At 39.6% G+C, this 17,271-nt stretch overlaps 1 protein-coding gene across 1 annotated transcript; it reads left to right on the plus strand.

The window, feature by feature from the left end:
• The first annotated feature begins 839 nt into the window (after positions 1–839).
• Positions 840–15,896, plus strand: GHRHR (growth hormone releasing hormone receptor). Its single transcript, XM_023921911.2, has 12 exons — positions 840–945; positions 1,510–1,617; positions 2,793–2,893; positions 5,504–5,601; positions 7,043–7,175; positions 8,058–8,211; positions 9,801–9,861; positions 9,967–10,036; positions 11,513–11,604; positions 12,095–12,224; positions 13,747–13,788; positions 15,688–15,896. The coding sequence occupies exons 1-12, from the start codon at positions 873–875 to the stop codon at positions 15,808–15,810; spliced, it is 1,185 nt and encodes a 394-aa protein (XP_023777679.2). The 5' UTR covers positions 840–872; the 3' UTR covers positions 15,811–15,896.
• The last annotated feature ends 1,375 nt before the right edge of the window (positions 15,897–17,271 follow it).

Raw genomic sequence — 17,271 nt, forward strand, 5'->3', positions numbered from 1 at the left:
ATCTTTTGGGGCTGGGGACAGTGGTCAAGGCTGGACAAAGTACATATTTTTTAATTTGTGTAAAATGTGCAGTTCTGCCCATTGGGTGCATCCTCAGCAGTCTGGGTGTAACAGCCTGGGCAGACTTTACTGCTCAGAGTTCTCAGGATGGCTTCAGATCCTTCTGTGGTTCCCTAAATAAGGACTAAACAACTGAATGTTTCCTGCTATTAAAACCCTGGGTGTCACTTTTTCCCTTTACACCATCATACCAAACCAACAAATGCTTTGGTGCAGAGTGCTTCTTTTCCCCAATAAAGGAGTTTTGCCTCCCACCCTGTGTTTAGAAAGGCAGATGGCAGAAGGGGGAGAACAGATTCACTCCTTTTGGAGTAAAGAGCTCTTTCAGAGGACAGTTTTGCAGTAATTGTGATTTCATGATGATGCTTCTTGGGAGGTTGGCAGGGGTTTGTCTGTGCCCAGGCTCTGCAGCATTTCCTGCAGCACTGAGCCCTTCACTGATAAGAAAGAGAGCCTGACCAGGTGCATTGTGTCTTTCTGGGGCCAGATTTAACAGATCTAGCTAAAGTTAAGGTGTTAATGAATCCTGCACTCAAACTCAGGCCCTAGCAAAGAAATCTTTTATTATGAATGTAGCCAGAGGAATTTATAAACTTCCCAGTACAGAGCTGTAACTACCAGCTTGTGCAGACAGTGGCAGCCTTTGGATGGAAACCCTAAACATTATTCTATGTCCTTAAACCAGCCCTGTTAGATGCAAAAGTAGGTCTGGATTTAATGCCTGATGACATCTCATCCAGCCCCTTCTAACTAATCCCCCAAAACTCTTCTCCCTGTAGGTTGCTGGAAATGTCCACCCAGAATGTGATTTAATGGTAGAGCTGAAGAAAAAGGAGGCTGAATGTCTGGAGGCCCCACAAGAGCATGGAAATGCAACATCACCAGGTGTCCATCCATGTGTGAGGGATGAAGGGAAGGAGAGGGAAGGGACCAGAGCCAGGACATGGCCAGGCTGCCAAAGCATATGAGGGTTTTATTTATGGTCCCACATGCCATTGTCTAGTTTTTCTTCCATCTACTACCATTCCTTCCCACTCTTTTATTTTCCCCACAGTCCTTCACACTCAAATATGGACAGTCAGTTTATCAGAGTGAATCCCTGTGCCCTTGTCCAATTCCTTGGCGTCATGCCTGCTTGTTTGTGAAGCTGTTTGCGTGTTGATCTTTAAAAATAGGGCAACCCCTGAACTATTACAGTGATCTGATCTTCCAGCATCACTCTTCATTTATTGCATTCTTTCTGAAAACTCACCTCAGTCTAACACAGGGGTCTAACTAAAGCAGATTAAATAGCACTCTGGGGGTGTTTATTTCTCATAATAAAAACTGTGGCTAAACTATTTTTATAAGATATGGAAGAGGTGGAGTGGCAAAGTTTAAAAAGGTTTGGGGTTTTATTTTGTTCAAATTTAACCATGCTTAAAATATATATTTCTCTTTCTGTCTGAGGTTGCAAGAGAACTTGGGACAAATTGCTGTGCTGGCCAGAGGCTGATGCTGGAGAGATTCTTGCCTTACCATGTCCAAACATCCTCTTTCACTTCATGAAAGAGCCAGGTGATGTCCTACCTTAGTTACTCTTGTGTGTCTGGCAAGAGCATTTCTAAAGAGGGAGGGTGAAGACAGAGCATTTCATGTTCCCATTACTTGGATCAGAGAAGTACTGCAAAGATTTTAGGAGGATCTGAGCAACCTTGGCAGTTCTTATCATATTTTAAGGATTATCCATAACTGGATTTGATTTCCACAATCTCTGATGAGGCCCTGGATCAAAAATATTCTGAAATAAAGGAGTGATTCCACTGGTTTCCATTGCTTTGGGATCAGTTTGTTGCATGAGTTCCTTACAAAGCTCATCTGAAGGCTGTCTAGGTCAGACCTTAAGCTTGGGGTTTCTTGAGATTTATTTTTATTCTGTGATTCGTGTGGGATGAAATGAAAGGCAGAGGAATGAACAACGTGATTGATCTTTGAGACCAAGGCTGGAGATACAAAGCAGAATTTCGGCCTTGGAGAAGCACATGTGTTACAAAACTGCAAACAAATGCCTTTGTGCCTGCTTGCTCCCTGGGTGAGCATGGCCAAACTGTGAGCCCGCAGGAGCAAACCACCTTCCAGGAAAGACCTGGATTTGGCAGTTCCACAAGAAAAAGAAATTGCAAAGCCCAACCTCTGCCACATCCAACACATGCTAGCTATAAACGAGGGATGAGGAAAATCCCTTTCATCTGTGCAGATTCATTTCCTGCCCTGGCATTCTCGACTTCTCCTTCATCTCACTCATAAATCTTTTTTTATGGAAGCGTGCTGTCCTCGTGGATGGGGCTGCTTAGCCCAGCTTCTGATTTGTTAGGGAAGAGTAAGCCCCAGGGGTGGTGGGAATGAGAAATGAAATGGTAGAAGGATGAGTGCTGTGCAGAGCAGAAATTTATGGAGCAGTGCTTCCCGGTCTTCTCCAACATGCCTGATATAATTCCTTCCTTAGTCCTTCCCACCTCTATCCTTGGCACTTTTGTTCTCTCCCTTCTTCCTATTGTTTGTCTATAAATAAAATACAAAGTTTTGTGTCTGATGACCTGAATGTGCACAGGAAAATTGTCCTACCAACTCTGTGATTTGCTAATGATCCTCTTGTCCTGGTACAACTTTGTACCAGCCAGAGGTCTTCTCCTCGTTTTCATTTTCCATATTATCTGCCCCTTCACTGAGAAAATTAAATACTTCTTTTTCAGCTGGGATGATAAAAAGAAACTGCACAAAAAAGGGCTGGTCTGACCCATTCCCTCCCTACCATGTGGCCTGTCCAGTAGAAGATGAGATTCCTCTTGAAGAAGTAAGTTTAATTACATAAATATATGTGAGCAGTGTGCTGATGTTATAGTATTCCTTTCTATTCCTGCAGGTCACTGCAGAGGGAAACTCAGAAGAAGCTGAAATTTCTTTCTAAGTGTGGGATATAATTCCAATTTTTACTCTGGCCACCTATTTTATAAGATAACTAAGAATGTTTTATTATTCAGGTGTAACAATAATAAAGCCAGCTGCAAATTCACAAGTATAACAGACAAAGATGTATCACAAAATGTTCATAAAATGTGTATTAAGACATTCCAGTAATACCAGTCAGCAAGATGAATTTGTAGTACCACAGCATCTGCACAGAAAATGTGCTGTTTAAAGACCACTGTTCCAAATTTAGCAATATCTAAGGACAAGAGGGGTTTGGGGTGTCTCATCCTGCATGAAATATCTAATTCAACAATGGAAAAAAAAGTCCCCAAATCTCTGTAATCTCCATAATGCAGATCAGAATTTTACATATTTCTTCAGCCAGATTTTCACTGTTGGTGACATCATGAGGTTACATGCGCTGGGACAACATAGTGCTTGACCCCAAATTAATAAGGATAAAAACATGGCTCATATCACCATGGGGAGATTTTGCACAGGGTTCCCAGAGAAGCTGTGGCTGCCCCTGGATCCCTGGAAGTGTCCAAGGTCAGCTTGGACAGGACTTGGAGCAGCCTGGAATAGTGGGAGGTGTCCCTGCCATGACAAGGGGTGGGACTGGATGAGCTTTAGGATCCCTTCCAACTCATTCTGTGATGATTCTATTATTTTATCTAGAGGAAACCCCTCAGTTGTAGGTTTATCCACTTAAGGATTTGATTATTTTCTGTTTTACACATCTGATTTGTTACCAGCTATGATCACCCCAGCACAGTTTTGATGTTTCTCATGGGGTGGTGCACCCAGATTTCCTGGCAAGCTTTGGAGCTCCGAGGTACTTCTGTGAGCTCTGGCTGGAATTGTGAATATCCAGGGATTTGGGTAATCATATACAACTCAAAGGTCATCCACTAGCCAAAAAAACCCCCCAAAACCATTATGCTTGGTTTCCATCCCATTTAACTTCATAAACCTCAAAAATATAATGTGAAAGTCAGAGCTGATCTCTGCACCATGGATCTGTATCAGTGCTTTGGTCAGGATGAAGTGAGAATTTTTCAGGGATATTTCTTGGCTGCCCCCCCTTACTGCATTCACACTGAGGGATACTTTAAGAAAGGTTAATCTGGCTTCTTATGGATAAAAGTGAGCTGGAAGGCAAATTCAGGGTGCACCTGCTGTGCTCTGACCAGTAAAAACAGTTCAGCCCATTGGGTTAGACTGTGGATAATCATAAATCTGCACACATGGACACAAAGTCCTTGGCACAGAAGGTTCACTGAACTAATCCAGCAGCTGGAATTAGATGATTTTTAAGGTCCCTTCCAACCCAAACCAGTTAAGGATTTGTGATTCTATGTCCCACTCTTTCTAAGGCAGGTGTAGTGATAGATCCTTTTTGCTGGTCACAGAAACCAATAAAGTCTCATTTTCCAAAGACTTGTGTTCTGAGAATGTTTTCTTCATTATCTATAAAAGAAAAAGAATGAGAAAAAAGAGGGTTGTGTTAATAATTAAACAGATCAGCCCAGGTTCTTCTCATTCTACTACAGACTCCTTTTAGGCAGCTAATTGTTAATCACCTAAATAAATTAAATAAACTCTTCTCAATGTCTAATGCCTAGAGTTCCAGTTAAGGCTCAAAACGAGTATCTCCCCTTCCCCAAGTGACCTGTAGGAATGCATTGCACAGCTGTGCAGATTTTAGTTTATAAAAGCATTGAAATGGGACCCAAGAGACAAACTATGTTAGTCTGGAGTTAGATTTGCAGCCTAGAGCTTATTAATTCTGTTTTTCATTTTCATCTGGGATAGTTGAAGTCAACTTATCCTCACTCAAGGATCGTGTCTGATAGAGGAGCCACTTAAATTGAAATGGATTTTGACTGGCATTCCAACTGAGCAGCAGTTGAGTTTGGCAGCAAGAAAAACAGAGGAAGGAAACAACCCCAGAAAAAAAACCCAACAGAACAACAACTCACCACAACACAATAAAAATTGAAAGAGGGAATAAAAAATGGCAAAAATGGAAGTAAGGAAGCAGAGAGTAGGGAAGTGGAGAAACACAGAGAAAGGCTGATGGAATTCTGTATTTATCATGCTGCCAGCAGTGTTGTCCTGCTACTGGGGAGAAAATGGTATAAAATACAGCATTTATAAAAATTACATAAGACTTTTAACAATGACTTTTTGAAAGACTGATGCTGGTTTCTATATTTTTATGAATGAGCTTCAAACTACCCTGATAAATACATGTTTCAGCATCAGGTTGGGCTGTATCCACACAACTGTGGAATGGGACTACACAAAAGAAAAATAATGAGTGATTTAAGTTGAATTTTACTTCAAATCTTTTTGGATTTGAAGAGCAGGAATAAAGGCATTCAGGGATGTCAATGGAATGGAAGACCAAACAAAGCAAAACTGACAGAACTTGTAAAAAAGCTGTTATTTAACATCAACTTATGTAACAAATCATTCTCTTCTTTTATAGCAATCCTACTTTTCTACTATAAAGATCATCTACACTGTGGGATACAGCGTGTCCATCACCTCCCTCATCATTGCTGTGACAGTTCTTATTTCATTCAGGTAAAGGTGTCCTCTAATCTTGTTTCTTTTCACAGGTCTTAATTTCTTAGACTGTAGAAGACAACATTAGGCATAACAAAATAATATAAATCGAAATTCAGGTGAATAAAAATAAAGAATTCCAGCCATGTTGGTTAAATAATATGAGACTGCAGCTGGAAATTAAAAGGCATCAGAGAGAGCCAGGAATAAGAGGATTCAGATCTGGGAAATAAACCCTGGCTGTCTCTTGGCAAAACTGAGCAAGTCATTTTGATCCTGAAGAGCCAACAGAAAAATTTACTTGCTTTAGGCTGGGATGAAGATTGGTTTCATAAACTACATGTGTCTGCCTGTTATGGCTCCAGGGAATTTTTAATAGGAATATGCACAAATGATTTGATTCTGAGTGAATGTTCCTATGGCATTGTATAGATTACTATTGAAATATTTACCACTAAAGACACATTTTAAAGTCAGTCTCAGAATTTGGTCACATTTGGTGAGAATCCTTTCTTACTGAGTTATCTAGCAATTAGATATTTCCAGATCTAATTTAGAGTATTTAAATTATTTTAATGTGGAACTAATGTTTTCCCCCACGTGGGATTTATTTTACTAATCTTTGTTTATTTCTTGTATTTCTGTGAGAAAAAAAAAAAAAAGAAAAAGAAAGAAAATGTCAGGAGTTTTATTATGATGCTGTGAGAATCAGGGTTCTCTAGGGAAAGTTTCTTGACCTCTGCTAGTTCCTAGTTCATGTCTGGAAGCCACCAGATATGTTTATTGACATCCACTCTGACCTCAGGAAAACAAGCCAGCCCAAATGAGGGGAAAGAAAGAAACAATGGACATAAGGAGGTGTAGTAATAGGGAGGAAAAAGTCATAATTAACAATGGGGTTGACATTTGAGGTCAGCAATAAAATTCTGCACACTCTAGGTGAACTTTAAGATTAGGTGACCCTCTGATTACTGGGTCTGGATGGAATTCAGTTTTTAGTGGAACTTTTTGATTATTAGCTGAAGTCCTCATCTCCAAATGAAAACATGAAGTTGAAGCTGCGTAATGCCCTCAAAAGTCTATATTTAATAGCAGTAAAATTTTAATCTTAATTTACTGGGAATCTAAGGTAGATGTGCAAATTTATATTAATGTAGATGTGCCAAATTGTTTTAAAGGTCTTCTGTGCTTTTATTTAATTCATCAAAATAACTCTGGCAAAATAAGAAAAAAAAACTATAATTCTGGTTAACAAGGAAAGAGATTGAGATGTAACTGTGGCTGATTTGCTTCACATGAGGAAGGTTTCTGCCTCTCTCTGAAAGAGCTCAGTGGATCAAAAGGCTCTTCCTAAAAGTGTCTGGAAGGACCTGAGACAAAACCAGGGTTTATTGTTGATTTTAATTACTGCCAGCACAAGTAAGTTAATTACCTCAGAGGGACCCCTCTTTTCTTCCAGGAGGCTTCGCTGCCCCAGGAATTATATCCATGTACAGCTCTTTTGTACATTCATCTTAAAGGCTATTGCCATTTTCATTAAGGATGCTGTCCTTTTCCAGGAGGAAGGCATTGATCACTGCAGCTTCTCTACAGTAAGCACATGAAAAGCAGGATATTGTGGTATTTGATGTTTTTACATACCATTTATTTATGGTTTCACTTTTCATGCCTCTTTTTTACTACTTATTTGCTTTATTTTTCCCTTCTTACCTAAATTAGTTAGTTCTTTTATTCAGTATATTTTACTTCCATAAATATGTATATTATGCCCTCCTATCTTCTTAAACCATCAATTTGTGATGTTGCAGTACTTGAAATGAAATTTGGACTCTCACATAAGCAACAAAGTAGTATTTGAAATATAAATTGAAGCATTACACTATTATGTTTCAATAATCTGAAGCTTAAAATAGAAGATCTCTGAGTACATCAAAGAACAATTTTTAAAGCTTATTCTTCTGGAAATGTTGGATTTCCTGTTCTGGTTGGGAGCTCTAATGTGTAACCCACAAAGCACTCAAGGTACCAGGCAATGAACTTCGCGTTCATCCAGCCCCAGGTCTTGGCAATGTGACAATGGTTTATGGGATGGTTCTGGATTGCTCACAGAATTTTAGTGCTCAGCACAAGGAGAAAAATGGGTCCTTGAGCCTTTATTCAGGGAGCATTTGACACTGAAGGCACACTCAAGGCAATGCATTTACGAGAGAACTCATGCTTGGGAGCCCAAGCTGTATTTCTAACACAGATATAAAGCAAAACACAGTGGAGATTCCAAGGTGTTAATACTGGCTAAAGCCTTACTACCCAGAAATCCATTTCACATTGGAAGCTCTCAGTTCAAACAGAATTTAAACATAGTCAGATCTTGTTTTTGGTAGAACCCAGCCAGTACTACAGATGTCTACTCCATGGCCAAATCAAAGAGATGTCTCTCCAAGCAATGCTCACACCATGACTTTCCTGCTCCCCAGACCGAATGCAAGATCTCCGTGGTTTTCTGTCACTACTTTATGATGACCAACTTCATGTGGCTGCTGGTAGAAGCTCTCTACCTAAACTGCCTGCTGCTTTCATCCCTTTCTCATGGAAGAAGATATTTCTGGTGGCTGGTTCTCTTTGGCTGGGGTAGGTATGGATTTAACTGGAAATTAGTAGAAGGCAAGGTGTTAAATGAGGCTGTGTGGCCTGGAGGTGATAAGAGACCACAGAGCAACTTCCAGGGGGTACAAAAAAGCTGGGGAGGGACTTTTCCCAAGGAATGGGGTGATGGGACATGGAAATCCTGTACTGTGAGGGTGGTGAGACCCTGACACAGGTTGTCCAGGAAGGCTATGGGCTCCTCATGCCTGGAAGTGTTCAAGGCCAGGTTGGATGGGGGTCTGAGCAACCTGGGACAGTGGAAGATGTCCCTGTGGGTTGGAACCAGGTGATTTTTGAGGTGCCTTCTCCCCCAGGCCATTCTATGATTCTATGACTCTATGAATCTATTCCATGATTCCATTGTTCTGTGGTTCTGTGACTCCATGATTTTATGACTCTATAATTCTATGATTCTATAATTCCATGATTCTATGACTCCATGAGTCTATGACTCCATGATTCTATGATTCTGCAGTTCTATGACTCTGTGGTTCTATGATTCTATAACTCTATGATTCTACAATTCTATGATTCTACAATTCTATGATTCTATGACTCCATAATTCTATGATTCTGCAATTCTATGATTCTGCAATTCTATGACTCTATGACTCCATAATTCTATGATTCTGCAATTCTATGATTCTGCAATTCTATGACTCTATGATTCTATGATTCTATGACTCTACAATTCTATGAATCTATGATTCCATGATTCTATGACTCTATAATTCTATGATTCTACAATTCTATGATTCTCTGGTTCTATGGTCCATTCCCATTAAAAATACTCGATGTGGAACCCAATTGATCTAACTAAAGTACCTAACCTGGGCTTTGCTCCCATTTTAATTTTGTGTGAATACAAGTGAGAAGCAATCAATTTTTTTATGGCAATAAAGGTCTTTTAAAGGGTGGAAAATCGAGTATATTTGAGAGTGCAGAAGGAGACATCCAACCTTCTTCACCCCACTGAAAGCACGGCTGCCTCTAAGGAATTATCACAAACACCAGAGTTCAATGTGCCTTGCTCCTGTTTGTGCTAAGTAGTTACACAGGTTGGGAAAGGGAATTGTTTTTTCCTAAACAGGAACTTTTTTCTTCCTGATATTTCTGCAGCCCATCTTTTGCTCTGAGATCTCATATGAATGAAGCAGCTCTGCTGACTAAATAACAGGGCAGGCAGTGAAACAGCAACTTCTTCCCTCTGATTTTGTTGTTGTCTGCAATAAATGGGATTGTTCAGGCTTAGAAATCTGAAATCAAGTGGGTGTCCACAGAGAGTTGCTGTGGGAGGGAAAAAGCAGAGAACTCCTCTATAACAGCTGAATGCACTTGGCCAGAGGAATTTTTTGGTTGGTTCATGGAGAGAAATCCATGCCTGTTGCCACCAAAGGTTAAGGCAGGCCTGACAGCTCAGCAAACAAAATCACTTTTTGTGTTTTAGAGACTGTGTTTAAAACAATTCCAAAAGATAATTTCAGCTCTCAAAAATAAGTAATCTGTATCATTGCAGCAGAGTCTCAGTGGACAAGGCTTGGATTAATTATACCTTATTTTAAAATGTCTGACAGGTTTTCCAACACTTTTCACCCTTATATGGATATTGACAAAATTCTACTTTGAAGATACAGCGTAAGTCATTGTTTCCCACATTATTCTATATTCTTGGGTTATATTTTTAATTGTCTGCAGTGATTACATACATGTCTTTTTCTAAACTTGCTAACATGTTCACAGATGCTGGGATATTAATCAAGGCTCTCCTTACTGGTGGTTAATCAAAGGACCAATTATAATTTCTGTGGGGGTAAGTACTTCTGAGTTTGCTGATATTACTAAGAAGGAAAAAAAGGCTTTTGTATTAAAACTGGGTTGCTGTTTGCTGAGTTGTAGGAAGAGGAATGGGAAATTTCAACTGCTCACTGCCTGTGTCCAATGCAAAATAAAATGTTTTATTTTCTAAGAAATTAAAACTTTCCCAGAATTGTCATTTAGTTGAAATTACTAGCAGGTGAGTGGACTAAACCCTCCTTATAATATTTGAAAAAAAAAATTAAAAATAGCAAAAGACCTCAGACTCAGCCATAAATTTTTAATACAAAACTTTCAAGAGCAATAGGTTTCTGTTCTGTGGCTGGAATTTATTGAATAAACTGATGGGCTTCAAATGATTATCATGGATGATTACTCCCACAAGTCATGAAACTCAAACAATGTTTGAGAAAGCAGTTAATGCATAAATTTAAGGCCAGTTATGAAAACCATAATTTAACTGGAAGACAGATGCCTGCAAATGAGGGGAATGGAATCACAGAATGCTTTGTGTTGGAAGGGACCTGAAAGATGCACACCAAAAATGTGAGTGGAGAAGTCAAGTTAAATTCTGGTTGGAGCTTGCTGTGTTTCAATAAAATATTTCATGTCTTCTGCTGGAATGAACATAGAACATTACTAGTGGATAGAATGAGGTTGGACTCTGGTTAAAGAGAACATTCTTAGGTAAAATTAAGCATTCAGCCTCACCTAAGGAAGACTTGGTGTGTACGGACACTCAAAAAATGCACAGGAACAATCCCTCTGATTGTGGAAAACTGAGCAGCCTCGCAGACTTTGGATAAAGCTGTGCCAAACTGCAATTGTAGATTTGATTTGCAAATTAGGATTGACCCTAACTGCTTTGGAGCTGAGCTATTGCTCCTCAGAGGCTCCTTCAGAGCCAACAAAGGGAAATATGCACTGTTGGCAAGTGATTCACCTGATTTAAAACAAATATCTACCTTGGGAGGAGGTGACCTGCCCCCAACCCCACCTGAAGCTCTATTAGCTCTCCTGGCTGGTTCTCCTCTGACTGCAAAGGCAGGACAGGGTGATCAGCTGATGGAAATATCTCACTGTAGAGACATTTACGCAGAAAAATTCCACTAATAATGCCCAGAGAGCTCAGCCAGAATTTAATGCAATACTCATCTCTAAGGAGGATCCAGCTGATTTGAGCTACAAAAAGTAAAAGAGAGTCACACAAGCTGTTAATGAAAATATTTTGCTGAATAAAGTAAAATTCTCAAGTTTTCATCCTCAGCCATTTCTTCAAGCAGGAATGGAACTTATTTAAATACTCGAATGCTGCCTGCAGGAATAACATTAATGACCTTACATTGAAACTGCACAAATTAAATGTAACTAAGATTTAATAAAAACCCCACCAGATTTTCACAGCAAAGTTTTACATCAGAAACTAACCTTTTCTTTTTCTTCCCTCCCACCCCTCAAATGTTGCAAACAGGTCAATTTTGTCCTATTTATCAACATCATCAGAATTTTGCTGAAAAAACTAGACCCTAGACAAATCAACTTCAATAATTCTTCTCAGTACAGGTAATGTATGGAATATTTTTAAGAAGTCAATTATTTTAATAATAATAATAAAAAATTACACTGTCTTTTCTAAACAGACAAGTACTTGCTCAGTGTCACAGACAGGCTCAGTTTAACTGGCATTAAATTTTAGAATTCCCAACCTTATCCCATTCCAAAGGAAATTAATCAAAGTGTGAGAAGTCACTTAATATTGGCCAATGGGATGTATTCAGACCAGCTCAGATATCTTCCTTCCAATTAAAATCAATGGGGAGACAATGAAATTAATTGAATCCACATTAAATCTCTTCTTTAGGAAAGGAAGAATTACCTCTCTAGCTGTCTTCCTCTGTATGAGAACTGTAAAGGAAGCCAGTGCATTTATTTCTATTTTATATACATATACTAGTTTCTTTTTCACTTCTTTTCACTACTGTGGCACACTGAGTGCATTAGTTTTTAATCAGAAAAATAACATTACCTTATTTCTTCTCATGCCCTGTGCCAGACGTCTCTCAAGGTCAACCCTGCTTCTAATTCCATTATTTGGAACCCATTATATTGTCTTCAACTTCCTCCCAGAATATTCCAGCCTGGGGGTTCGTCTTTACTTGGAGCTCTGCATTGGATCTTTCCAGGTAAAATTAACACAGATCCTTCTGTTCCTTTTTACTCGTTTTTCTATTTTAGCCTTGTGTCCTCACAACAAGTATTGCACAAAAAAAATCCTTGGAGCCTGAAACCATTGTCTGCTCACAAAGTTCCTGGTTCTTTGGTGAGTTAAAATGTCTGAAGAGCTGACAAATCCTACTTGGCTCTAGGCTGACTTCCAGATTTTGAAAATACAAGACCAAAATTTCAGATAAGTGTGCAAATTGGATGTGGGGCCAAAGTCAAGCGTGGGAAATCTTCTTTGCTACCAGTACTTGTCCACCTGCCTTCCCTGACTTCACTAACAAATTCAAGCTGATTTGGGCTGATTTTAATCATCCAGAGGCAATCAGACTTGTAGGTCTAGCCCCCTTGATATTTTTTTATTGAACAATAAATTGATAATTAAACATCAAGCAGTGCTTGGTGTGTGTATCATCCCCACGCAGGCTGCTGTCCTAAGGAATGCCACATCCCTTCCCCTCCTGCAATGTTTGGGTTGATGATTGGGTTGATCCAGTGCTCTGGATTGGCACACAGAGCCATGAGGAGCTTGATGCCAACAAGAAAAGCTCCTGCTCTGATGTCCCCTCCAGGTGGTTTTGCAGGACCCAATTTCCCTTTTCTTCCCTCCCGTTCCCTGTGCTGCACCCCACAAGCACCAGCTGTGGGAATGGCACCAAACCTCCCCAGGGAACAGATCTCCCCCTGGGTGGTTCCATGGGGTCACTGGCCAGTGAGCATCACCAACAATCCATGAGTTTTGTGATGGTTTGTTCTTCTTGAGGATTGAATCCATTGTGCCAGTCCTGCCCAATAAACCCTGTCCCTTAATCCTGGCCCTCTGTACAGGGAGGGGACCTTCACTGAATTAGTTATTAATATTATTATTAACTGAGTTATTATTAATACTATAATAATATTATTGTAATAATAAATGAGTTATTATTAATATTAAAATAGTTAATGAATAATTTAATAGAATAAGAGTTGAGGTGTTGAGCCAGGATCTGGTCATGTAGGCTCTTTGACATCCTAGGATTGTCCTGGGTTTATCTCAGTTTAGAATCTTAACAAATATATTCAGTAGGTCAGAATTTGATTTGTCTGGTGCTCTGCAGAGACACAGAATTTCCCTGGGAAGCTGTGTGAGCTCCATCCATGGATGTCCTTCTGAAGTCTCTGGTTTACTTTCTTTAGAGTGAGTAAAGAATCAGCTGTCTGTGCATTGGGCTGGAGAATGGACCACATTTTCATAATCACCAATTGCATTTGTGAATTCATAACATGTGTCTGATTTTGATGAAATGTCACTAACCAGCTGTTTATCTCTAAAACTGGTCATCTTTATTGGAGATCCCTAAATTATCTTGCAGCTTCCAGCAATCCTCCCACCTACAGTGATACTCGCTAATTCCCATAACACAACATCACCGTGAAGTCAGATAACGCAAGTGGCTTCTTCAAACTGTGTTAACCCTCAAACCTTTTTCTTCTGCTCTTTTTCAGGGGTTTATTGTGGCAGTTCTCTACTGTTTCCTGAACCAAGAGGTAAGGAAACTAAATCAGATATATTTTCTACAATATTGTTTTTGGTGGCAGATATACAATTAACAATCAGTTTCATACAAAAAGACAATCAAATCTTTCATTTTCTTATGACTGTTACATGGGTAACAATGTTACTGAATTTAATTTCAATTATTTTCATGGGAATGAAGCCATCTAGTGGAGAAGTTAACATTTTCTACTTTGCTGTTCAATCAAGTGTTTTTTATCCTTTTTGCACATTTTTGTCCTATAGCAGGGCTTGGAAAATCCCTGCTAAGCCCAGATCTGAAAATACAACTTGCTTCAGTGATGCAGAAAGATCTCTCTTTGCTAAAGGTCTGTGTTTAAATTGGAAAGAATTTAAATGCATACCTTTGCCCAGTAGTGAAATGCAATTTTTCAGTATTTTTGATAGTCTCATGAAGTATTTCTTCATGTTGGTAAATCTCCTTTTCTGTTTAGAATTTTTAAGTCAGAATTTTATTGTTGATGGGAGAAAAGTCTTTCCTTTTAGCTTAGTGTCCAGGTCCATTTACACAGCCTAGATGTGATAATAATGCATCTTAAAGGAATTATACAGAAAACGTGAAAGCTTACCCTCTATATTTTAGAATATGTTGAAAATCTGGAATTTCCCTTCGTTTTCTGACTCCAGAGTAGCTGAGATTTCTCCTTTGGAAAAAGACTGGGATTCAGTTTCAGACTAACTCTCTGCTGGATTCTGTCTGTAGCTTCTAAAAAGGAGAATCCTGTTCCATATCTGCCCACCCTTCTCTCCAGAAAGGGCATCCCCTGGAGTGTCAAAGTGGTGTTTAGGAAATGAATCTTGTCCCTGATCACTCTAGACTCCCTGGGCTGCATTGACTAAACCTTCATTTTCCAGTTTAAAATTTAGGGCTGATTCAGCTTTCAAACAGTATTTAATCACCCACAGGTGCCACAGGCCAAATTTCCTGATTTCTATCAGAAATTTCTGAGATATTAAATTAAATATTTTTAAATATATTAACATTCTCAGGCTTTTGGATGAGTTTATGGCCATGAGTTACTGGCTGCTCTAATGATGCTTTTGTTTAGATAAAAATCCTCTCATTAGTTTATTAACAACCCTAATCCCTTCTAACCACAGACCACAGCCTCACATCCAGCTCAAATCCCTGACACGCAGCACTTCAATGCAGAAATTCCCCTCCTATTAAACATCTGGGGAGGCACATTCCTAACCAGAATCAGATGTGGCAGGAGGCTTTAGTGGGTGGCCTGGAGCCACTCTGTGCTCCTGTGAACACGCCAGGACACGATGCACAATGACACAGCTGTCAACAGCGCACAGCAAAAGTCTCTCCACTGTGCTGGCCTTTCCCCATCATCTCAAATGGAAAAACTGCATTATTTCCCAGCCACAAACTGGTGAATGCTGATTAAGAAACCTGCTGAAGATTATACTTTTCTAGAAGCAGATGGAACCAAGACAACATCCCTCAGCAAGTGAGGAAGAGCAGGCAATGTGGAGAAAATATGTTTAATTGTGTAGGTTAAGTGAGATGGACAGCAGAACAAATATTCACAGGAATATTTGAAAATAAAAGGAAAAAAAAGGAGAATGTATATCAAAAAAAGCTGAGAAGACATTTTAGTAATGGAGAAAATGGTTTATAGTGCTAGAGACCTCAAGCTTAGTACTGATAGAACTTCAGGAGAAGTTTTCATCAGTGCAGAAAGACAGCCAGGCTGAGACAGGATTCTGCTTCTCCCTGTCAGCTAAAAAGGAAACCAACTTGGACAGAATATCTAAGCACTTTATTCTTTTCTAGCCCCTCTTTCTATCCTGCTTCTTTCCCTCTGTCTGCTCCCCAGCAGTATTCAACTAAAAAAATAACCTTTTCCTTTGTCCCTGAGGTGCAAACGGAAATCGGCCGGAGGTGGCACGGGAAGAGATACGCACTGGTGCCAGTGTGGAGGAGGAGCAGGTGGACTGTGCCCTCCAGCTCTGGGCTGAAAATGACCACATCTGTGTGCTGAAAATGGCCTCAGGACCTGCAGGGGAAAAAACCCAAACTCAGAACAACAAACAAAAGCCAAACAATAAACAATTTTATCAAACGTAACGACTGTAGTTTATCCTGAGTAAATTGGAGGAGAAGGATCCACTTCTACAGTTCTGACCATGGGGCTTTTTTTTGCAGGACAAAATTGTGCAGATTAAACCCTGACTGGCCTTCTGAACACAAAATAACCCTCTCAGTGATAACTCTGCATCACAGCAAACATAAAAATCTCCTGGTTCATTTCTACACTTTCACTGACAGAGCACAGAGTGCTTATGAAGGGACACCAGTAGCACCCTCCAGTGACACCACAGATGGAAAACACCTCTGGAAAACAGAATTAAATTCTAATTCAGTGGGAGCTGCAGTCTATCCAGCTTCTTCAAGCTTTGCTCCATGTTCTCATTCTGCAGACATGCAAATAAGGAACCAAAAGTCTTGCTAAACTCCAACACAATGACTGAAAAGTCCTTTAATGTTGTCTTTTCACGTTACTTCTTTGAATCTTTTCGCTATTAAAGTTCACAATAAAATGCTCTCAGGCTCTGATGTTATTTCAGGAGTTACAGGTTAGAAAATTTCTGACAGCCAAGTAGCAGGGAAGGGAGGCATTGGGAAGGCCAAGACTCCATTTGATAATTGTTAAGGAAATTCCTTGTAAGGAAATGAAGAGAAAAACCCAACTTTTGCACAGAAAGAGAATGAGATGGACTGGGAGACTGCTGGGAATACTGCTAAATATTTTCTTATGTGTGACTGTTTTTGCTCTGCAGTGTTGTAAAAGTTTCAGCAGCTTGAAAATAAACCTGGATTTCCAGTGTTTGTACTTGAGTGGTTTGGTTTTATTTTGGTTTTAGGTTTTTTTCCACAATGGTTATTGTAACCTGCAGATTAAAAGATTGATTAAACTTTTTGATGGGAACATCAGGGCTTGGAAGAGAGTGAAGAAAGCTAAGCTGTACCAGCTAATGAGGATCACTGCATCAAAACACTTCGCCCTGCTCTTCTGAACATTTCAGTGAGCTGCCAAGTCTGATTAAAAACCAGAAATTTCCCTTTGCCGATGAATCTAGGTCATTACAGCTAACCTGAAGAAATGGAATGTTGCTTCACCTAGTTTTTGTATAAAAATTGACTGCCCAGGAGGCATTTTCCCCTTCCAATTAAAAAATAATAATAATAAAAAAAATTGTGGTTTTTTCCCTGTGTTATTCTTCTACCTGTGAAAATTACAGCAATGGCTGGATTCAGACCTGAGGGTAGGAGAGGGTGTTTATTTCCATTTCTGAAGTGACTCCTTGGAACACATTTTACAATGTGAAGCCCAAGATATTGTTTTTACCGGTTTCCTTCCATTATCCAGAAGAATTCAAGGTGAACTGGGTGGAGAGTAAGGGACTAAGAGAGAGAAGCCTTCACATGGATTTCAGCGTCC

Source organism: Cyanistes caeruleus, chromosome 1, assembly GCF_971803275.1.
Source record: "Cyanistes caeruleus chromosome 1, bCyaCae1.hap1.1, whole genome shotgun sequence".
Lineage (NCBI taxonomy): Eukaryota > Metazoa > Chordata > Aves > Passeriformes > Paridae > Cyanistes > Cyanistes caeruleus.